Here is a 25,321-nt window from a genome sequence, read left to right on the forward strand (position 1 = left end):
TAAATTAAGGAATGTATCTCCCTCATGCAAAGCTCTGATTCCTTTCACGAATTTGACTATACTTTTTGGACCTTTAGGATTATAGCTCTTCATCTTTTATATAAGCTTTGGATTTCAAATATTTTGGCCACGAGCATCACTGAAGAGACATGTTTTGTCGAAATGCGCATCTGGTGCAACAAAATTGGTACCGTTGATTTTATTACACGCGATTTGGTGGTGGAATCTGTTTCTCTAATGATTTTCTAACATTATGTAGGCATTCTTATTCCTTCTTTTCGAATGATCTGCAAAAACATGTGTTCTTTCTATATGACATCATCAGGCATGGGCGCCTTTTTTCATGCCGTCACAATAGGAGTTTCAGAGGAAAGCAAGAAAGTTCGACGTCATAATCGGATTTTAACCAATGAAGTACTGAGATCAAACGAACCACACTTTGAATAAAAAAAATTTATACAATGGGTGCAGAAATGGATAGATTGACGAAGCATTAGAGAAAATGTTTTATATATTATATGACATTATATGGAGCACTACAGGTAAATATCAAACAATACTGAAAAGGTCGCAATATGGCCTTTTGTAATAAGAAAACCAAAGGACTGGCTATTCCGGAGGTTTAAACCAGGCCTAGTGTATTGAATAACGCAAAAATGCTCCGAACGTGTCTTTTATTAAGAATGTAATTTTGAATCCCTTCACATTTATACATATTTATAAAAAGCATATCTCGGCAAAACATGTAAATTACACAAATATTTGTATGGTTATATTAATATTGTATAACAATTGTAGAAAATTGCCAATGAACAATTTATAATCATTATTATAGTACTAAAATACATGCTGGAATAACAAATGTAAAACATGTAAAACATAAGACTAACACGTCACATAGCACATTTTTCGGATATTAAAAATTAAAATTGTTAGCACTTAATAAAATGATTTCAAGACTTTAGAAAATAGCACTTTTGTCATAATAAAATTCAAACTGTTTGCACATATGATTTGAAAACTTTATAAAATAGCTAGCACTTTTTCACATACAAAAGTTCAGTACAATGCAATATCATAATAAGAATACCCACAAGGAGGAACTAAAAAATAGTAGAGTTGTCTGTCTTCTTACAATGATCGTGGTTAATATAAAGAAAACTTAGATGTACCGTGTACAAATTGACATTAAAGTCATCATAGATATAATTATAATATTTCTTTTATGATCGTATGAGTATTACTTAAAAGAGAAGTGTATCGGGTATCTTAATACAACGTAAGACCCAATCCAGAATGATACAATGACGTTTTAAAAAAAACTTCGTACCTAAATACAACGTAAGACCCAATCGACTTATTCAGTTAAGAACTTTACAATGATTTTGCAATTGTACAGCAATTTTTAAAAGACGTAATACTGCATGATCTAAAACATCGGAGACAAAGGGAACCATGATATAGTACACAAGTTCATTGAATGAGATTACCAATTTTGGATCCATGTTAAATGTTATTAGTTTTAAAATGATGCTCGGACTGTTCTGTCGCCAAGTGGCACAGGTGGCCTATAGTTGTCTACTATACAGTTGTTGCCACATTTTAGGTTTCGTAGGGCTTGTAACTACAAATATAAAATATAAGTACATTATTATGGTAATAGAGGCAGTCCGGATTGAAGTTCGTGGTAATTAGTGTATTCTCGTCTTTAATGGTTTGCTAATATGCTTGCTCTATATGCCATTTTGTGCTCTTTGGTACATATGTGTTTGTTTTATGGTGATTGAGATTGTAACACAATGTTGACTGCTGCCCCCCTATTTCTGACGTTTTGACCTATTATGTCTGTTTGTTTTGTTCACACATCGTTGTCAATATAATGGAATTTGATAAGACTGTCATACAAGTGAGAAGTTTAGCTAGCTTTAAAACCAGGTTTAATCCATCATCTTCAACATAAGAAAATGCCTGAACCTAGTCAGGAATATATGATATACAGTTGCAATGTACCTTATTCACTTTTTAAATTAAATACTTACTTGGTCATTAGACATTTCAATTGGATCTTGAAAGACAATCCATGTAACGCTTTCATATAATGGTGGTGTTGTCAAAGAACCCAGGTAGGTCCAGTATTTTGTCAAATCAGCTGTGGAAAACCATTGTACAGGTATAATATTAAAATAGTATTTAAAGCAATAGTTCCTACACAATATCGAGTTGACTAAAATTTTTAAAGAAAACATACACGTATTTCTTGTTTCTAGAAATCGTTATGAATTGATTTACAGAATTGAATAAAAAAGTAGCACATCGGACTCCAAAATTAAAGATGACATTGTCATTCAAGATTATGAGATACAGTATAAATAGCATGTATGTAAGATCACCTTCCTAATTAGAGAAAACTGGCAGTACAATTAATTAGTCATGTGAACTTTGCGCATGACGGGTGTCACATGTGGTACAGGGTTAGTTACCCTTTCGGAACACAGGAAATCGCCCACAAGTTTTGGTGGGATTCGTGTTGCTTAGTTTGTAGATTTTTATGTAGTGTCTTATATGCTGTCATATGTCGTTTTCATTTTTAGCAATGGGTCATGGCGTTGTCAGTCTATTTTCGATCTATGGGTATCTTTCGCCACTCTTTTGCAAATAGATTTAAAAAACAACATTTGTTTGCACCTGCCCTCAGTCAGAAACCTGTTGTTTAGAGGTTGTTGCTTGTTGGTGTGGTTTATAAGTGTTTCACGTTTGTTAGGATTTGACGGATTCTGTTAGAATTGTTTAAATCTACTTATTTTGGGGCCCTTTATAGCCTGCTGTTTGTTGTGAGCCAAGGATCTGTGATGTTAGCCGTACTTTGACCTACTAGTATAATGGTTTACTTTTACAAATTGTGACATGGACGGAAAGCGTTCGCATTGGCACTCCTACTACCTCTTCCTATCTATTGATGCATGTATTACTACAGTGGGAAAGTCTTAAGAGGGCGACATGACAAGATTTTTGCATAAAAGACAGGGCCTTTATTCAATAAGGGGTTTGATCGTCTGTCACTTTTTTACATATATATTTTGATACGTCCAGTTCTACCATGTTAAAGAAACTTACAGTTGAGAAGACTGGCCATGTCTAAATCACAAGGCATATTACATGTTTTCCCCTCTGCTATTATACTACATAATGTGTTATCTGTTAATTCTTTCATACCGACATGCTTTGCTCCAGGCTGAAAATTTATAATGCATTTTATAAGAATTTAACGGTTGGTAACATCTTCGCTAGCTCAAATCGAAACCCTTGGCTAGCGAAGATGGGTTGGCAAATAGTATCAAAATAATATTTATTTAAACTCATTTAATTTTTTTCTTCGATGATAATTTCGGCTCTGTTTTCAGTATTATTGTGATATACTTCATGATAATTCTCAGTTTAGATAATGCTATTGCAGTAAACTAATTGATACAAGTCATTCAGATATAGCTGAATAGATACGATCTTCGTTATTTTGCTTTACTAGCCTTTTTTTGTGTGGTGTTAGCCCTCTAAACATTTGATTTAACTAAAGTTAAGCATGTGCAAGATGTTTGATGTGTTTCGGTCTTTTGATTTTGCCATTTCTTAAGGATATTTTTGATATTTAACAATGAAAAATTGAAGTGATTGTTGTTAGCGGAAGACACATGATTAAAATTCATCTCTAAATGAGGAATAAATCAGCAATGTAAAATTATCTGGTTGGGTTTGGAAGATAACAGACCGATATGTAATGAAATTAAACTGCATATAATAGAGCTTGTGACTCTTCATAAAATTAGAGGAACTATTTCCAATTAATTTGTATGAAATTCAAGATTAAAGAATTCTCACTTCAATTTTTCTTCAAACAATGTTTGGCTTTTAAATTTTATACAATTCAAGATTATTCGGATAATTTATACACGATAATCTGGTTTGGAGGCAGGATTTTTCCAATTGAGACATTTGCGTATGTAATCTGTGTACGCACACCTATTATATCTTCTTCATTGTGTAGTATGTAGTCTTAATGGCAAGTAGAGATACCTCAGGCATAGATTACCTTATCTGTATTTGGCAAAACTTTTAGGAATTTTGGTCCTCAATGCTCTTCAACTTCGTACTTTATTTGGCTTTTTAATTCGAGCGTCTCTGATGAGTCTTTTGTAGACGAAACGCGCGTCTGGCGTAAATATAAAATTTAGTCCTGGTTTCTATGATGAGTTTATTTACAGATGCTCATATGAAACCTGATCTGCACACCCTTTTAAAGCACATGTAACTTTAATCATCACCGGATTTTGGTTGGACTCTTGTCTTTAGTTTTTGTCTAATGTTCGTCATTTGTTTGGTTTTTGCTTTCATGGTATTTTCTGTTTTTCTTCAGCCTACGACTTTGTTTTCTCCTATTAGTATCTTCAGCCTGTTCAAACCTACCTCATATATCGAATAAACTCTTAGCAATGTTATATTTGTTATTCTCGTGGTTTTTTGTCTGATGCTTGGTCCGTTTCTGTGTGTGTTACGTTTCGGTGTTATGTCGTTGTTCTCCTCTTATATTTAATGCGTTTCCCTCGGTTTTAGTTTTGTTTTTTGTCCATGGATTTATGAGTTTTGAACAGCGGTATACTACTGTTGCCTTTATTTAGCAATACCGTATTAAATTATAGAGGTCAATGGATATCTTTCCACTCTCCATTACATAGATTTAAAAAGATGTGGTACGAGTGTGAATGAGACAACATACCTTGATAAAAAATCCGAACACGGCAAGGCCATCTGGTTTGTCTACGGCCTCTCCAAAATTGGCATATTTGGTATTGTAATGTACTAAATGTAGCTGCAATAGAAAATATGTTCATTGTCGTAGAAGCATTTTTATTTAACTTTTATTACAACAAGCATTGATTTATCTTTTTATTGTCTAAACTGAATTAGATCGTATTTTTTTAAAATGAAAAGTAGCATGCGTTTATAAAATAAGTATTTTCAAGACTACACCCGACATAACAAGATCAAACGAAATTTATTGTTAAACGATTATGACTGCTGTACCCATATTTTGGCTATTTTATTTATTTTGTTCACGCATCATTGTAAATATAACGGAATTGACGAGGGTTTGCGCTATAAAATCAGGTTTAATCCTCCATTTTCTACATTTGAAAATGCCTGTACAAAGTTCTTGTCCAGTCGTTTTTGATGTGTTTTGTTATTAGATTTTTCCATGTGATTATGGACTTTCCGATTAGATTTTCCTCTTAGTTCAGTATTTTTGTAATATTACATTTGATAGTAAAATAGGCAATCAAATTATACCCTCATTTTTATATTGAAGGTACAGTTGTATATACCAGTTAATACTATTGTGGATTTATGATGAAAAACAAAAACTTACTCTTGTTTTTACATGCGTAAACGTTATAGGTCGATGCCACTGCTGGTGGAGATTTATTTCCCCGAGGGTATCACCACCCCTTTTTTGTGCTTTTTGTGGTGACATGAATTGTCATTGATATGGTTATATTTATAATTTAACTGTTAACAAAATTTGGAATTTTTGAAATACTAAGGCTTTTCTACCTCAGGCATAGATTACCTTACCTGTATTTGGCAAAACTTTTAGGAATTATGGCCCTCAATGCTCTTCAAATTTGTAATTTATTTGGCGTTTTTAACTTTTTTGGATTCGAGCGTCACTGATGAGTCTTTTAAAGACGAAACGCCCGTCTGGCTTACATAAGAAAATTTAGTCCTGGTATATATGATGAGTTTATTCATAGATCTTTGCACCTTCGTACGTCTCTTTGTTTCAAAATAATTCTGTAATTAAGTTTATTATTCTTTGTTTCTGTTTTAATTGCTATATTACCTCTGCAGCGTACATCTTGCCATTGATTGTGTGTTCAGAACCTTTGTTGTCGTCTGCTCCCCAATGAAAATGAAACTGTTCTAATCTGTATGTCCCTGTTAAGGGTCCTCCTGATATTTCTGAAATGAGTATATCACTAAGTCGAATGTGTTTAAAAGTTTTAGCAATAAGCAAATTGAATTGCACATTTAAAAAAAGTTAAATTGTTGACGAGAATAAAAATCAAAAAGTTAGGAATTTCAAATTGCTTCTAACTGGTACATTCACAACCATTTGGGGGGTGTAATAAAATATAAGGTTGGGAAACAATTATATAGAAGATTACAAATACTCGTGTATGAAGACATTTTGAAATTGTCTCTTTTTACATTTCATACCCGTAGCCAGGGGGGGTGTTCGGACGAAATACAAATAAACACTGTCAATGTTCTGTTCGAATTGTGACTGTGTAAGTCGAGTTTGTGAGTCCACACCCCCCCCCCCCCCCCTTGGAAATTCCTGGCTACGGGCCTGCATTTTCAATAATTCTTTTCCGACAATTCATATGCAAGTTTTTTGAATCATATGTTTAAGTGTCACTATGTATATTCTATAACTTAATGAAGTTTAAGATAAACTAGGTATAATTCTAATAGCTGGTTATATTCTACTCTAAAGTACCTGATGCTTTGGTTGCTTGTACTTTGACTGATTTTCCTGTGTTCATTGCCTCGGCTTTTGGTTCTTTTTGATATTTGACCACCAATGGAGAATTAGCTAGTTGTTGGTCACAGGCTATCTTGTCTGGGCAAATATCGATTGGCGATTGTCTTTTCCCATTGGCTATAGGGAACTGGTTACACCAAGTGCAAGGTCCTATAAAGAAAAGGGTTTGCATAGTTAATTTATTTCGTCTTTCAACTCCTTGAACGTTGTAACATGAACAATTATAATATAGTGTTTAATAGTATTAACAGCCTTAAAAATTAATAAAAAAGATAAAATTAGTATTTAGAATAAAAAAACACAAAATGTTCTTAAGGGTCCACCATTCATCAGTTCTTTACTTTTCTTGGGGGTAAAACAAATTTATTAATTTTTAATTTCTAAACCAATTTTGCTAAGATATCGTACTAAAAAAACAATTTTTTTAAACAGATCAGGATGTTTTTACTAGTTTTCAGTAGAATTAAGCAATTTTTCACTTTCTATTCAGTAACAAGATATTTTTAATAAATTTTGTATCAATTTATTTTGAAAAAAAGTGCTGCATTTAATTTGCATTGGTGGGATGTTAAATGTTCAATGTGTGTCATCATCTTGATATTATTAAAGTTTGCATTTACCAAAAGACTTTATTTAGATAATACTTTTGGGATGTGTAAATACGCTGCCACGTCTGATTGAAATGGTGACGTTAAATCCGATTTTATAAAACGGTCACGTACATGAACATAAAAATTTACTTTTTGGTGTGTCTTTAATTTGGTTGCATGTTGTAAGACAAAATATATCCTAGTACATGAATCTGCTTTATCTCCCTTTCCAGTGATAGTCAATAGTTTCTTGTCCCTTAACTTATTATTTATACACTTTGCTAAGCAAACCAATTATATGGTCGAATTGAATATCCACCAACTTCTTGACGTTTAGAAAAGAATATTTTTTTTTATCAATACTGTTAAGCAAGTTGCTAACTGTCCGTACAAAAACCGGATTTTTTAAATTTCGTCCAAAAGCTTCACTTAAAAGATTCTAATACTTTGGAAGCATCTTTCAATAGATACATCCTGAACTTTAGTCTAATCTCTTTTTATGATATCTATATTTTTTAAGGCGCCAATGATGTGCATGCTGGATTTATATAAAGATAAATAGCATGCATAAAATGTATTTCATTAGTTGTTTATATCTAGAAGCAATAACACGTTATCTATTTTAAAATAGATCTATTTACTTAAACTTTTATATCTTTACTCTTCCCTGACTTAACCCAATTGTTTTAGTGTAGTGTCCTTATTCCAGGCCGCGCAGATTAAATGTCTCAAGTATTTCAAGGTGTTTGCTTTTATTCTTTATAGCATTAGTGGATATAAGTGAAGTAGTTTTAAGGAGACAGGTTTTTTACCCCGCGCAAAACATTTTTTTTTATCAAATTGAGTGATGGCCATTGTTTTTATCGTGTTTTGCTGTGAAACACAAACTATAATAAATAATATCATGATTGTTGGAAGTACGCGTATACTCGTTTATGATAATATATTACTAGAGTTGTATGTTGATGAACAGTTATGTTGCAGAATTCCGTTTTTCAGAGACTAAAAATATATTAAGCATTAGGAATAGAATAGTAAAAAATTTTGATGTAATTATTTATAATTTCGACCACAGAGCTAAACCGCGAATGGCAATACAGTAACTCGTCTTGCAGGGCGCGAGATCTTTAAAGTTGGGTTGAATAAATGAATGAATACACAGTCGTGACCTGTCGAAATGAAAAATTGATACAATGCCTCGTTGAGGGAACGTTTCGCGCTTTCGGTGCTTAAAATAAACCTTACAACAATCGGGCTCAAAGTTGGCAGTCCCGTGTCCCTTAGTACCTATCAGTTTATCAGCATAAATAGCTTTCGGCGTCTCAAATGTTTGACACTGGATGTTACTGATTTATCAATCATTCACTTATGTAGTGGTATTATTGTGTTTTATATTCTGGATTGGTATTTCTTACTTTATGAATATTCATTTAGTATAATTCTATTACAATCGTAGTTCTTTCATTCATGAATATTTCACCTCATTTTGTTCAAAACTTGCGCCTTTGCAAATCGGCGACAGAAAAACTATTAATTGACTTTTGTAGTAAAAGCGAAAAGCAGCTTATTATTTAAACAATAGTAAATGTTATCTCTTGTATCGGGCCACACATGTGAATTATTAATGAAACATACTTTGTATTTTAGACCTTGAAAAAAGACACTAGCACTTTTAAATGTTAAACGTTCTGCTGTTAAAGCGAAATTATCATCCTTTTGCTAGAAGCCATTAAAAAAGTTCTAAAGCATATTTGACATGGTATAGGAAATGTTAAACTGAGGTTGTGACTTTCACCTTATTGAATATTCATGATACAACCTATAGTAGTTAGTAACCCTCATAAAATTTAATAAGGTCAATGTTATTCAATGTCATCGCTATTTTTTTTAAACTTTTTTTGTTTTGTTTTATGACACGAGCTTGATATATCTATAACGTTATAAATATATCAAATAGTTTGACTATCTTTTCTTACTAATACGCAACTTAAAAGGGATACGAAAGACTGGCATTCTGTTGTTTTTATTATTCCCAAGATAAGGAAGTAAGTAATGTCAAGATGGTTTTAAGAAACCCAACCGTGGGGTGCCTGGAGCACCTTACATAATTCCCAGTTATTGGTACGTTTGGTTCTGCCCTGCTCAAACTTTGTGTTGTTGTTTGTGTTCTTTTTATGGGGCCACAACGAAGTTGTCAGTGCCATATAGTTTTACCCTTGTCCGTAATTCCGTTATTCCGCAACAAAATATCTTTTTGATAAGTTTTTTTCTTTTTCTAAACGCCTACAGATATTGGGCTGATTTTTGGTATGTAAGTTTACAATGATGAGTTACAGATCGAGTTCAAGTTTCGTTCCGCTCCGCTAATTTTTACAGAAATTACAGGCTTTGGACTTTTATAAATTGTTGAAAACTACAGTTATACGGACCTTTTTCCTATACGCCTCCAGCTTTTGGGCTAATTATTAATTTGTAAGACTACCATCATTTTTGTGTCCACATGTGTTATTGAAATTGCAGATTTTTTATTTTTTTTAGACGGGGCTATTCGTGTCGCTTTGAGACATCTAGTTTTTATCTGACGTTGTCAATTTATTACCTACTGACAAGTTTGAAGGTCCCTTTTGTATCTTTGTATCTCTCTTGTAGAAGTGAGAAATTTTAATTCTAAAATGACTTCATATTTGAATGTAAATGCCTACTTCAAACCATCATCGCATCAGAAAAGATATTGTTTGCTGGATGTTGCTAACTACCACACAAGATTAACATGGTCCTAGTTTCAGGAAACTACATGTGCCAGTCGAGTAACATGACACGTGAATATATTCAAGGGGGAAACTACATTTTTGTTGTACCTTAAATTAACCAGAGGGTGTAATATTATTCATATATGTGGAGCCAAACTTATGTCCCTGCTGACCACCTTTCTTCATGAGAAAAAAAATGCCGAATGAAGATATATTTGACAATGATGTATTTCTTTAATTAAATTAACAGTTATATATCTATAGATATTTTCCCTACCATATAAATTTATTATCTGGAGAGGTTTTTTTTTGTGTATTTGTTTTTAAACTTCTCAGAAATTGACCAAGTATATTGAGATATCCAAAAAAGTCCGTCGGATGCACTGAAAAAAACGTCTCCACTCGTCTACACAGTTGTGCTATATATATTAAGTCATAAAGTGACTTGAGTGAAAATAAAAACCTAAGCAACATTATAACTGGCTAATACTTACCGTTATCGTTTCCATATCCCCACGACATTCTGTTATATGATAGTCTTAAAACCTGAAACTAAACAATAAAAATAATTTTGAAATTCGTGTATAATTATATTGAATCGCGCAAATATATGCAGTAAAACATTATTTAACCTTTTATTTATTTATTTAAAGAGGATTGCCAACAGCTAGAGTAACTTGATATTATGTTATGAAAAAATTCAGCAACTCATTATCATGTGTATTTTGTTTGTTTTAGGAAGATGTAAAGCATTGGTAAATAAAACACCAGGAGCTTGGCCCAAGTAAAACAAATAGGAAATCTGTTTAAACCGAAGAAGCTGGGAATCTTTTTTCAAAACAATGACTCAATACTTCATTTTACACCAATCACGAGTTTCGTCTACAAACGGTTCACTTGTAACGTTTGAATCCTAACTTGACACAAGCATAATCATCTCATTAAATATGTTAACCCCAAACTCCGAAACAGTGGTGACGAAGCGTAGTAAAGAGGACGTAACCGCTGTTTCGGAGTTTGGTTTAACCCCACCGCCTGTTCCAAGTTAGGAGCCTCTGGCCTTTGTTAGTCTTGTATGATTTTTAATTTAAGTTCATTCATATGTTTTGGAGCCATTGGTGGTCTTCTGGTGTTTTCTACTTTTTGATCGGGTAGTTGTCACTTTGACACGTTCGTGTTTTTTCTACTAGTACTGTTTATGACTATTTACATCAAAACCGTGGGGTATGCACCGATTGGTATTTATTGGCTGGGACACGCTATTTATCTATTAGTTTAAACAGGCTTTTCTTCAGTCTTACAAAATTTTGATAAAATACCGGCAAGTCAATGTCAATACCAGAACCTTTTCTGTTCCTATGATCCAGGATTTGATATTAAGGGGCGTCCTTAAAATGATGAACAAAAGGACCTTATTTTGATGCAAAACTTGCATATTGCATTTATTTTTGACTTTTTTTTGTAAGGGAGGGGTTGCGCCACGCCTGTTTATAGAGAATATAAAAATAATTTGAATTTCGAAGTCTAGATAAAACCGCTTGTGATACCTTGTCAATAACATTTTAATTTGTTTTCAAAAGATTTAATTGAAAATGTTTCACGTGCTTAGTATCTTTGTTGTCTTCCTTAGAATTAGCTGAGAAGCATTTCTCCCTTTATCCTTTAAATAAAGTCTACGGCTGAAACCAAGAAATGAAAATACCACAAAAAATACAAAATTAATCGATTTATGGTACAGTGGTTTCTAGTACATTCTTTGTTTAATTTTTTATTGTAAACACATAAAAACAAATAATATTCGTCATATGAAAATTACTTCCGTCGTATTTGGTTCAATATTATAATAAGTTCGTGGGCCATATAACGCACTCATTGGTCCACCCACATTATCATTGGTCAATTATCTATACACTTATTTATGTTATTAATATCAACTTGGCTTGTTTCGATTTTTTTCCTTCATGTATTGTATTCTTTACGTCCAGTGGCAAATATGTTATGCCTAAAGGCAATATTTCATGCATTTTCAGTACGATCATGACTAGGTTTGATTGATTTTTAGTTGCTTAACGTCCAATTTCAAAGATTCGTGTATGTGCAGGACAATCATGACTAGATTGTTTTATAGTTGCTAAATGTCCAGTGACAAATATTTCATGTATGTTTAGGAAAATTATATATTTCAAATGTTTGGCTTTGAGCGTTCCTAATGAAGGTAAATCCAGAAAAGCTTCGTACGCATTGAAATTATTAAACGTGATTTAATTTTTTTATAACTTTGATTTTGCTCAAGATATTTTGTCTAGTGTTGTGTGCCACACACAACGCACTCCTAGGAATGGCGTAAAATAGTCCACCCACATTGGTCAATTATCTATATACTTATTTAAATTAATATCGACTTGGCTTGTTTCGATTTTTTTTTATGTTCTGTAATGTATGTTTCTTTTGTGTATTATGTTTGCATTTTAACCCGTCATGGTTTTACTTTTTGCAATAAATAATTGTAACAAATAATACAAATTATCATTAAAATCTTTCAAGCCATACAACGTTTGAGCTTGGTTTGTAAGCCGACTTACACGGACAGACTGACATACAATGATTCCTACATACCCCGTTGTGCGGCGCGGAGGGTATGATTATTGACAAAAAACTGTCACCGTGCATTCACCATAACATTAGTTTTCGAATTATAATTATATACTAATTAGCTCAAGACTAGCAACTCCTTCAGGGGTATACCTAATAGCATACACGACAACACAGCCCACCAACAGTTAAAAGGTCCCACACGGATTATATTGGTTACATCTTATTATAATATTTAAAATTAAGAAGTATATTTGTAGCAGTTAACTTGCAAACTACCTCGGTCATAGGTAACTTTTTAACTAGTGTCAGTTTTGTTAAGGTCATGCAAGGATTTGTCCTTGTAACGCGTTCTCAGACATACATTGTAACAGCCTTTCAACTGTCACTAACAGTACCAATCACTTAAAATACAACCTGAACTGTGTTGAAATTTAAAGGTATGTTGTACATGGTTTTGAATAGAACAACTGGCTATAGTAACTGTCACTGTCAACTTCTTCACTTAATTATTACATTTGAATTACCCTCGTTAAAATAATGATGTATTACCTTTTAATAATGTTAGCAAATTGTCAATTTGTATTCCAAATAGATAAATATGAACTTCAGAATGAAGAACATACAAAAGATTTAAACTCAAGCGGGCTATCATAACTATAGTTTGTAAATTGCTTAACGTCCAGTGACAAATATGTCATGCATGTTCAGGACGATCATAAATATATTTAATTTTCTTTTGCTTTAAGTCCAGGGACAAATATTTCATACATGTTCACTGGTGACGATCATGACTCGATTGATTAATGCTTTCTTTACGGTTGATGGCAAATATTTTATGCATGTTCAGTACGACCATGACTGGATTTGATTGATTGTTAGTTGCTTAACTTCCAGTGACAAATATTGCATGCATGTTCAGAACGATCATCACTATACTTTGGTTGGTGTTTTTTTTTTTGCATAACGTCCAGTGAAAATTATTTCATGTATGTTCAGGCCGGTCTTTATTTTATTATGCTTGTTGATTGCTTAATATCCTGTGGCAAATATTTCATGCATGTTCAGAACGACAATGACGTAATGTATTGATAAATGGTTGGTTAACGTCCAGTAGCAACTATTTTATGCATGATCATGTCGATTGTTCATAACGATAATGGCTATAAATTTGATTGATTGATGGTTGCTTAACGTACAGTGGCAAAATTTAAATATAAAAAAGAAGATGCCGTATGATTGCCAATGAGACAACTATCCACAAAAGACCAAAATGACACAAACATTAACAACTATATGTCCCCGTACGGCCTTCAACAATGAGCAAAGCCCATACCACATAGTCAGCTATAAAAGGTCCCGATAAGACAATGTAAAACAATACAAACGAGAAAATTAAATGCATGTTTCAGACGATCATGACTATAGATTGGTTTATTTGATGTCAACGTCTAAATGCAATATTTAATGCATGTTCAGAATGATCGTGAATATAGAATGTTTGCTCAATGTTCAGTGGCAAACATTCATGCATGTTCAAGACAAACGTGACAATATAATATTTGGTTGATTTCTGAGTGTCCAATGGCAAATATTTCAGGAATGTTCAGGACGAATGTTTTATTCTTTCTTGCTTATCGTTCAGTAGCAAATATTGCATTCATGTAAATGACAATCATAACTACATTTGTGATCGATTCATGGTTGCTTTACGTCATATGGACAATATTTCGTGCTTTTTCTGGACGGTAATGAACATTGAATGTTGGTTGTTTAATGTCCAGTGGTAAATATTTCATGTTTGTTCATGACAAGCAGGCTTTCACGTGGTAAATTAAATTTGAAAACTATGTTTCACACCCCGTTTAATCTACACGTTACAAAGGATTACAAGGACCAATCTAGATCTGTTTATATTTTGGTATAAGTATCAATTAAAATCTGACGATAATGACTGTATGTGTTGTTTAAATTTTGAGATATAAAACTTATGAATTGACTAAAAATTTCCAATAGGGGTAAAGTAATATGACAATTTCTATGTTTTCCGACCAGTGTTTAATCCATTGCCAAAGTAGGGCGTCGGTTTGCATGTGAGGGATGTATAAATACGCAGCCAAGTTCGGTCTAAATGGAAACGTTATCTCCGATGTCTTATGTAGTGTCATTTTCTCTGCACGTTCAGAATCTTTAGGTGTTCCAGAATATGCCATCGCACGTCTAAAGTGTGTCCGTATCCAGTATACTTTGTCCTACTTTCAAGTGGCATTCCAAATGAGCTGCCCATCATCTATGAAGACCCACAATTATACATGACCAATACTTATAATTCATTTGCTCTTTCTATGATTATGCATGAAATATGATGTTAAGCGCACATCGATATATCAATCATTACAGGTTTATAAATGACTGAATTTCTATTCAAACCTTTCGGTCTTTGGCTCGATTGTAGATGCAGCAAAACCTGACACATAGGTCGTAAAGCGCAAATGTCATTTGTTAAAAGCGTAGAGGTTAGAGAAATTTAAGCGTAAATGTCCATGAAAACACAGATGTTTAAAAAAAAAAAATACGTGTTAAGGTTCTGCGCCACAGATGATGGTGGCCTTGATTTGTCTATTTTTAAAGTTAAAATTAAATCCATAAATGAAAACTTAATTTAAAGGATTTTACGTTACTATGGGGAAACAATCTTTAAGAACCTGTCTAAGACATTGATTGTTGTAACTTCCTGATAAATATAAGTAGTGAAACTTCAGATTTGTAACAGTTTCCGTTTCTTTATTTATTTGAACTAAAATATTCTCAAGTATTGCAGTCAAAAAAATCTTAATTTATCGACCTTTTTCCTGTTCCCACCAAAGCCGTGAGAATATCAATATGTTAAAAACCCGAAAGATTATATTTTGGCTGTTCAGATAGTTGAATTCTCACAGCAATAATAATATCAATATAAATACCGTGATATGAGCTTATTTTTATTTCTTAAAAAAAATGTATAATAGTTTAAATCACTACATATGTGTATCGGAAATGTTGTACATGACATGGTTTTGTAAAAAAAACGAAAAACTATATTTTAATTTTTTTAATTTTTATTTTAGATAGATAACATTCTCTTTTTAAATCAAAGAGGAAATTTATTTTCCAAAGAGTAATATGCCAAAAATTACAAAAATAAGTACTTACAGTAACTGCATATATCAGTTAATAAACCTGAACGACAATGCAATGATGATTCATTTACTACTAAACAAAAACTATCGACGTTTAAAAATCTATCTATACCTTTGGATCTTTTGATATCTCTCAAGTTGAACAAACTAATACTAATATAACATGACTTTGAAGGAAGGTGATCTTCAACGATGTCAAGGCTTAATTTAAAATTTTGACAATATTTAAACACGACCACAATAAAACCGTACAAGACAATTCATTCAAATATCTTTAAAACAATGAATGTTAATTGTTTCAAAACCAACGCCTTAAAAGTGCAACATCGACAATTTAAGTTGTATTATAAAGTTTGCATTGACAAGGAGGGCAACATTATTGTTTGATTTAACTATTTCTCTTAATGAATAGATTGCATAAAGAACACTTTAAATGTAATCTTATTTCTGAATTGAAACTGGTGATGCAAAATATAAGTTCTGATGGCAAACTTCATATATAGATATAGGAAGATGTGGTGTGAGTGCCAATGAGACAACTCTCCATCCAAATATGCATGTTTATATAAATTCTTATGATCCGTCTGATATTTAGCCCAGTTTGATATCAGATATATGTCCTTCTCTCAGCGAAATTTGAACCCACGCGAAATCGTTGCCCTGTGTCTGCACTGTGTACAGCTATCTAGTACAATCGAGTACTTTCCAGTTCTATCTAGTACAAATGTATCATTTGTTTTTCAAGGGACACCATATGCTGCGTTAAGGGTTTGAATACCTCACGGATTGACTGATTAGTCATATATAGTAAAAACAACCGGGCAAAAATGGTGCAGCCGTTGCGGTTTTCTGGGTTTGTTTTCACCAGGAACGCTCAAACTCATTAATTTGAATGCAATGGATGTAACTAGAATTCAGGAGGTTGTTTATAACTAAAAAGAACCTAAATAAATAAATTACACCCAAGGTCTTTGTCTGAAAGAGTTGAAACCGGTATTTCGCAATACAAGTTCCATCTTATGATACCCTGGGGTGGGGGTCTAGTTGTCTTCCAGCATCAGTAACGACCTAGTGCTTATTTTGTTTTATATTAAATAGGTATAAAAAAAACAATTGACTTGCATATGTATTCGTCTGGTAAGCAAAACATTGTTAAATCTACAAAGCAGTAGGTCCGTAAAGGGCCGATTTTGGTCTCAACTGTCAGGTTCATCTAACGAAAGATTTTGGACTCTTTTCAAACACTTAAGTGTCTATTTCAATTGATTCTATTAGTAAACGTGAATGATTTAAACTGGTTTAGTCAGTAAAAACGCTCCGATTCAAGCTTAAATATGAAAAATCTATCAAATAAGCCAAAAAACGTAAAATTTCAGATTTTCAGTTTTTGTCAAAAATGAGAGTGGCCGCATCCGTGTTCGTCCTCAACCTTTATATATATTATGTATTATCATCAAATACAACTTGCATTTCAATATTATGAATGAACACGAATGCGGTCACTTTCATTTCAATATTATGAATGAACACGAATGCGGCCACTTTCATTTCAATATTATGAATGAACACGAATGCGGCCACTTTCATTTCAATATTATGAATGAACACGAATGCGGCCACTTTCATTTAAGTCGGAAACCCATCTAAAATTTAACCAAAATTGAATTTAATATGACTTAATGATGCTAGTACCCGATATATGTGCATTGTTTTGTCAAAAACAGCCCATACTTATGCAGCAGAAATATCTACTTTCCAATATATAGCTAAACGATACATTTTCACAATTTTGTCAAACTGCTATATTTTGGGGCCAAAAAGAGGTCTTACTGAATTTTCTCCTTTGTGGTAGAATCATGTTTCAAGAACCATTAACATCAACACCAGTTTAACAGATGTTAACATGCGGCCGTCTGAGGTCACAAACCTTTCTGATTGTTTAAGTAATGAGATATAGATTTCGTCTAGACTTTAGTTCATGTGAACTTAAATTGACATTTATATATACTTGTCTTATTATTGCTAATGATTGTATTATGATCTCATTAAATCTCTTGAGAGTTTTTTTATTTGTGTTTTGACCGATACCAAATTTGCCTGTTATTGGGATTAAAAAATTTCAAAATTACTTTTTGGTTCCTGATTTTGAGTCAAGCATTAACAGTTTTTTGTTTAAACAATTCCTAATGATTTTAGATTTTTTTACGAAAATGCATACTCTCAACTCACATGCAATTGAATTAGTAAAAGATAAGAGTTGAAAAAATGATTCTTACAACTTTTTAAAAAACATACCTTCTGCAAAAATAAAGTACGTCCGTGCACTTGTCAGAGTGAATAAATTTATCTGACGATCACTAACTAAGATCACGCTTTCAAATGTTTCAAGTATCAATTTCATACATACTCTCTCACTCTTAACTATATGTTTATCTTACAATAGATAGAAAAGGGTTATGGCGTGTCTCTAAAGTAGATCTAAATTGACAGCCGATTAAAATTAAAAAAAATGCAAGTTGGCAAAAAAATATGAAAAATATTATACTAGGATATAAAAAAATATAAATTATAATCAAATACTCAAATGAAATTTAAGATACTAACAAGTTAAAGGGATATTTCAAATTTATGTCTATCAAATGAATAAAAATTGTATTAACATGCACTATATGAAACCGGAAACGCGTATTTACAACACCTTCTTAAAATATTTTCATTGTCTTTTAAAGGGACAAATAAATCATTTACTTTATGAAATTAGAGTTGTGATGTCTTTCGAACAAGCATGTCTGCCTTTTATGCAAATTATATGTTCTAAATTATTTTGGAAATTAATCATCTGCAGCCAGGTCGTACTATTGAATGCTTAAATAAAGTGGCAGACGACAACAAAGGTGCAAATATAAAGCACAGTCAATTACAGAAAGAAGACACCATGTCAAAATCTATTCAAAACGTATTCTTCATTTTATATTTTTCTCTTAAACTTTTTTATTCGAACGTCACTAATTAGTTTTTTTTAAACAAAACGCGCGTTAGGTGGCGTACAAAAGAAGCCGGATATATATGACGAGTTTATTAATATTTCTAGCTGAGACACACTACTATAGATTATTTTAGTGGGAGGTCATTAACATAATACTTTACTTTTGAAAATCTAAAGATTGAAAAACAAATGCCTCTTAAACTATTCATCATTTATAAATTTCAATTTCGACTAAAGTGTTGTTCCAACTACCTAACACAAACATAACTAACACATCTTACATATTTCAATAAATCGTTGTCAAAGTCTATCCCAGCACCCCAACTCCATAGATCATAAGGTGTTTCGAACATCTATTTAGACCAATTAGAATTAACTAACTGACCATGGCCATGTCCATATATTTCAATAAATCGTTGTTAAAGCCTTTTTATTTTGTTGATGCAATTTTTTTAAACTTTTATTAGTTGCGGCTTACTTTTAGCATGCACATTTTTAATTGATGTTAAAAGGTTTTTTTATCGTTTATTTTATTAATTATGTACTTTTTTTTAATGAAATGATCAGTTTAACTTTTAACTATTTAATTACTTTATAAACCAAGTGTTATAACTCATCGTAGCAAAGAAATAATATATTTTTAGGCTTTTTAATTTTTTTAAATTTGGTTTTTATTTCTTCCAATTTTCTTACCTTAACTTCAAAAGTGTTGACTTAAAGCTTCGAGCTTTCCCGGTGAAATAAATCCAGAATAACGCTTTTTCACACAATAAATCGTACAATTGATTTTCATACACTGAACTAACTGTTTGGTATGGCTACGTGCCAAATGTTCAGTGTATTGGGTTTTTAAAGGTTTGTTGCTCGGAAGATGTCGATAACCTTCGCCAACAATTTCGCTGAACACGCTATACGTTAACCTCTTTTTAGCTGGTATATTCTTGTGTGTAAAAAGATCCTATAAAAGGAGTTTAAAATTGCAAGATCCTGATTAAAGTTGATGACAATAGTTATGCTAATTTATTTTGTGTCTACTCTGTTTGACAACAAATATCCAAATTTAATAATCATCGGAGAAACCAATAAAATAAAACAGAAAATTTCGGATACAAAAATTACCATAAGATCACCTCCTCAAAAAAGGTGTCATTAGAGTGTAACAAATTTTACAATTTTTCGTCATGTGTATTTTTCCACGTACCACTATTGAAGAAATGTCAAATAGATATATTAAACAATGTCTATCTATCTATGATTACTTATCATGCCAACACTATTGTTATACAAATTAGATTTAAACAGGACTAAAAATGAAAAACATTCAACAACACATTGTAATTTTGTGATAAAATTGAAAAAGGAAATGGTGAATGTGTCAAAGCGACAACCACCCGACCATAGAGCAAACAGCCGAAGGCCACCAATGGGTTTTCAATGAAGCGAGAATTCCCGCACCCGTAGGTGTCCTTCAGCTGGCCCCTAAAAATATGCATACTAGTACAGTGATAATGGACGTCATACTAAACTCCGAATTATACACAAGAAACTAAAATTAAAATCATACAAGACTTCCAAAGGCCAGAAGCTCCTGACTTGGGACAGGCGCAAAATTGCGGCGGGGTTATACATGTTTATGTCGATTTTTTCAACATTCACTGTTCCAGTATAATGTTCGAATAAACTCATCATTAATATATATACCAGGATTAAAATTTTATATTGACGCCAGACGCGCGTTTCGTCTACAAAAGACTCATCAGTGACGCTCGAATCAAAAAGTGTTTGGAAATTTATAAAGGTACTAGTTGGGATGTATGTCTACATGCACATGTTATGTGAAACTATTCTACCCAATATGCAAATACTTATTAGCTAACATGAAATCTATGTTTATATAAAAAAGAAGATGTGGTATGATTTCCAGTGAAACAACTCTTCACAAGAGACCAAATGTCACAGAAATTTACAGCTATAGGTAACCTTACAGCCTTCAACAATGAGCAAAACCCATACCGCATAGTCAGCTGTAAAAAAATTCACACGAGAAAACTGACGGGCTAATTAATGAACATAAAACTGAAAGAAAGCAAAACAAATCTGATACAAACGACAACCACTAAATTACAGGCTCCTTACTTGGGACATCACATGTATACAGAATGCTGAAGGGATTACACATGTTAGCGGGATCCCAACCCTCCCATAACCTGGAACAGTGGTGTAACAGTACAACACAAGAACGTACTATAGTTCAGTTGGATACACATAGAGCTACATTACATCTATCAAAAACACAGATTGGACATAGCCGCGTACTGTACATCCCAACAACAAAAGACACCGAGTACATATCTGATAGTACTCGTAATTATTGACCATTATAGTTCAAAACCAAAAACAACATATTAAAAAAGAACATGCATCTATAACTAACTACACCTATATACATGCCAATAAAAGAATTTCTAAAATTTTGATAAAAACTTCAAAATAATGGTCTATAATTAACAAAAGTAAAATAACAATAATACGGAACTTTTAATAAAATTCTAAACGGAAAGTCATTAATCAAGTTGCAAAATCAAAACCAAAAAAAAACATAAATCGAAACGACATCAACTGTCAAATTCCTTACTTGGTATAGATATTTTATGATGTGGCAAATGTTGGATCAAAGCTAGCATTACAGTCAGCCAAACCTCTCACTTGTATGACAGTCGCATACATTTTTTGACGCGTATTCGACAGGGTAAAACACATAGTTTGAAAAATCTCCAAATAATAATTGCCAAAAAATATATAACATTTTCTTTCAAATTTGTGAAAATCAAATCCTTTCGCACATGTTCATCTGTTTTTTTTTAGTTGTTACAAAATGCAAAGGTACAAGTTTGTAAGCCTTACAGACAATTTGGGAACAACTTCTGTGAATCAAATTGGTAATTTCCCTATAACTTGTATTTTTAATCCTGTTCGTATGTACATCTCTAGTACATACATGTGTACATATGTTATTACAAATACTAGTAGTAAGATGTTACCATATAAAGTGTAAAGAGACGGAAAAGATACAAAAGGAACAAGTTAACATAAGTTTAAAACTAACTGACGACGGAATTGCAAAAAATAAAACAGACCACAAGACACATAGCCGTATACGAAACACAACATAGGCATCTACAAAACTGAGCAACACAACTCCATCAAACATGTGTGGTGAAATCAGGTGCTCCGGAAGGGTAAGCATATAATACTCCACATGTCATGTAACTCAATTAAGTGCAGCCAATGTGGCAAGTCTAAATCATAAGGCTACATTTCAGGAAAAGCGCACGTAAGGCAAGTGCTAAAGACACACAATGCACCCTTTTCTGGTTAAATTCCCACAAGTTGGAACATCATCATATTTGTACAGCTGTTTTCTAAAAACAGAACCTAGCTTTTAAATGGTTAGAGATGATCGACGGACACATCCAATATCTATGTTGTGGACAGACAATTTTAAGAGCCTTGAAAATTTGATCATGGCCGACCCCCTCACCCCCCCCCCCCCCCAAAAAAAAAATCTCAGTAATTTCAACACACGCTGGCTTTTTTTTACATATATGATTCTGAAGGTTGCCCTACCCGGGTTCGGTAATACTGTTTGCCCATCTCAGTTATATCTGTTCATCAACATTTGTATTAGGTTTTTGGTTTTCGAAGCTATTATGTTAATTGTCTCAATTTGCATCTTGTGCAGTAAAATTTGGTACGTTTAATATTATGTAATTGTAAAAATCAAGACATTTTTTTGCACTTTGGGAAAAACTATTAAACTAGTTTATGGGCATCAGCAATTAAGATACTAAAATAAACCAATTCAGTCATTAATGTAACGTTCAATAGCCATTAAATCAGTTTAAACAAAAGTGAAAATAAACATTTCAGATAAAAAATATATAAATAAAACATCGATAAATTCTGTAAAGATTTACATACCTACAGTGGCGAAAAATATCCGTAAACTTATCAAGGTAAGTAACGTATATTTAACTTTTATTTGACTAGATGATCGTGTATTCCTAGGCGTTCTTTAGATGTCCTGTGTGATTCAAGATTTACATTTGTTCTACATAAATGATAAATTTATTGTATAATGGATCAAACATACGGTTATTGGGACATCTTCTGATAACCAAACTGAAGACACTACGTATAAAGTATAGTATACATGTTATTTTCAAGTTAAAATAGCTTTTCTCCCTCCATTTGTAATCATTATTCGATCGTTTACGTCTACAAGTATCAAAAATATAAATCGTCTATTGAAATTTGTACTTAAATGAAATGTTATTCTTAAACACATGATTTATGAAATAAAAAAATCATAATTTACTCAATAAGTTAAAATTGATATATACAGTCCGCCAAAAGTTAAGCACCACCTATTTTTATTGCATAGGTTTTTTTTCAAATTTAAAAAATAAATTATTCCACGGAAAAAAGAAAACAATCATATAGCAATTTTGCTAATGTATACCATAAACAAACCAGAAATGTAATTTTAGTCACTTATGAAGGTTCTATGCATGTAGGTTTTCCGTTCATAGAAATAGTGTAAATTACACAATTCAGAAACAGAATTTAAGTTTCACTTTGATTTTATTTTTTACAACAATTGATCACCCAATATTATTAAAAAAATTTACACATAAGCTTTGGTATGTTCGGCAAATTTAATGTCAATATTTGAGTCAATAGCAAAAATCGCCGTATCATTCTCGGTGAAAGCCTTCAAGCTTTAGTTTAGGAAAATCTGTTGCATTAAACAACCACTTTTAAATCGACAAAATATTGTGAAGGTGGATCTCTGTGATTGAGATTTCCGCCAACGGCATCTCAGACATGTTTGATAGGGTTTATGTATGGGGACATGGAAGGCTAAAAACAGTGTAAACAGTGTAGGACAGTCGGGCCAGCCGAAGGCTGGCCCGAAATTTTTTTTTTGGGCCAGTAAAAAAATTACTTCACAGGCCCAAAATGTAAATTGGTAGCCCAATTATTTTACTCAATTATTTTTCCGTGTTGAGCCATAAAAAATGAAAAAAAACAAATATAAATTGATGTTCTTAATTCTTCAATCAAACCTTGCCGACACATATTAACCCTGAAAAACACATTCCCAGTCTGATCCAGTCTATATTGTCACTGAATTAATGAAACCTCACTGTACAGTCCAGTGCCTTATATCGATCAATATAGGGTTTTGAAGAGGAAAAATTGACCTCTCATTCCATAAGAATAGCGAGAAGTGAAGTTCCATTACTGTGTCGGTTGCATAGTGATTTCGTGCCCATCACTGAAGATTTTGTTGTTGCGTTTAAAATTAAACAGTTTTCTGTGAGTTGATCTATAAGAAATAGGACTGGGAATTTCCGCGATATTCTATCCGGTCAGTCATTTCCAAAATTTGTATTTCAGTCCAAAATGTCAGTGCAAAACAAAATCAAAGACATTTTATAGTGGGTCTCATTGGGGTCTAAGCGTGACGCAGGATTGCCGATTTTTTGTAAGCGTGAAACGTGAAAGTCGTGAAAACGGGAAATGAGGTCTTGCGGGACCCGGGAAATGACAAAAACGTGAGAATTGCTTACGTATATAGTGTAAGCGGGATACGGGAATCTGACAAAACAGTAAAGGGATCCGGGATCGGAACCCGCAATGAGACCACCTTTATAAACGTAATATTTTCTTATCACTTGTTTCTGTCCTTGGGGGTTTACTATCCACAATCGTATGAAAAATAGTTTGACAGCTTATCAGTTTTATCTGCGTTTGTAGTCCGAGATTACTCTGACGTCCGACAGAGTAATCTCGGACTACTGCGTTTTGAGTTCTTTTCAGAATTCCCTTGTCCTTGTTTGGTTTAGCGGGTCAGACGAAATTTTACTGTCAATGACTGTCGTTATCTTTTATAAAACACAATTTGTTTAGCGACCACCATTGCCAGTAAAGCCTAAGCTTATTTGACCCACTAAACAAGCAATATCACGCACGATGTGTTTGTCATTCGCCATGTTAATATTCTATTGCACTTATTCTTCTTCTCTATATCCTTCTAATTATGGAACACCTCTTCAACTTGTACGTTTTTAAGTAACGATGTGACCAGAGGATTCCCGAAAATGATTGTTCCGAAGTTGGGGTGTGTTATTTATAGGAGTAATTACGATTTTGAGAAAAATAATGCACTCGCCCAATGATTTATTTTTGGGTCAGTAACTATCTATCTTTTTACAGTTTCTAATCGCCCAATCAAGGTTTTGGTCGCATTTGGCGACCAGGCGACCGGCTGTGTCCTACACTGTAAATGGCTTGTTGCTCTTTGGACTCGGTTAAAATCCTTGCCCTATGTGTTCTAGCGTTGTCGTCCATGTACAAGGGTCTTGGCAATGTAGACGCAAGTGGGGGATTATTAAAATGAGGGACTACAATGTTTTAAGGCACCAAATCTCTGTATGTCTGTCCGCTTATGTTACCCTGCAGAATATGCGTACCCAGCTTATAAGGGTATAAGAAGCAACCCCGTACTGGAACACCACCAGGACTGAATGCAGTCCTTGTGCAAACATTGTTTTGGTCAT

General features: G+C 32.9%; 1 protein-coding gene across 5 annotated transcripts; it reads right to left on the reverse strand.

Annotated features, from left to right (window-relative positions):
• Positions 1–657: 657 nt before the first annotated feature.
• On the reverse strand, positions 658–22,757 carry LOC134721132 (carbonic anhydrase 2-like). Of its 5 annotated transcripts, none has more exons than XM_063583902.1 (8): positions 22,677–22,757; positions 10,433–10,490; positions 6,554–6,748; positions 5,894–6,012; positions 4,769–4,861; positions 3,115–3,232; positions 2,040–2,149; positions 658–1,624 (listed from the first exon to the last, which is right to left on the reverse strand). In XM_063583902.1, exons 2-8 carry the CDS (start codon positions 10,458–10,460, stop codon positions 1,523–1,525), a joined length of 765 nt encoding a protein of 254 aa, XP_063439972.1. In that variant the 5' UTR covers positions 10,461–10,490; positions 22,677–22,757; the 3' UTR covers positions 658–1,522. The 5 variants fall into 5 exon arrangements, with proteins under 5 accessions (XP_063439972.1, XP_063439969.1, XP_063439967.1 ...); XM_063583899.1 differs by lacking the exon at positions 22,677–22,757 and adding an exon at positions 19,389–19,556; XM_063583897.1 differs by lacking the exon at positions 22,677–22,757 and adding an exon at positions 18,005–18,160.
• Between the last annotated feature and the right edge of the window lie 2,564 nt (positions 22,758–25,321).

This window comes from Mytilus trossulus, chromosome 6, assembly GCF_036588685.1.
Source record: "Mytilus trossulus isolate FHL-02 chromosome 6, PNRI_Mtr1.1.1.hap1, whole genome shotgun sequence".
Classification (NCBI taxonomy): Eukaryota; Metazoa; Mollusca; class Bivalvia; order Mytilida; family Mytilidae; genus Mytilus; species Mytilus trossulus.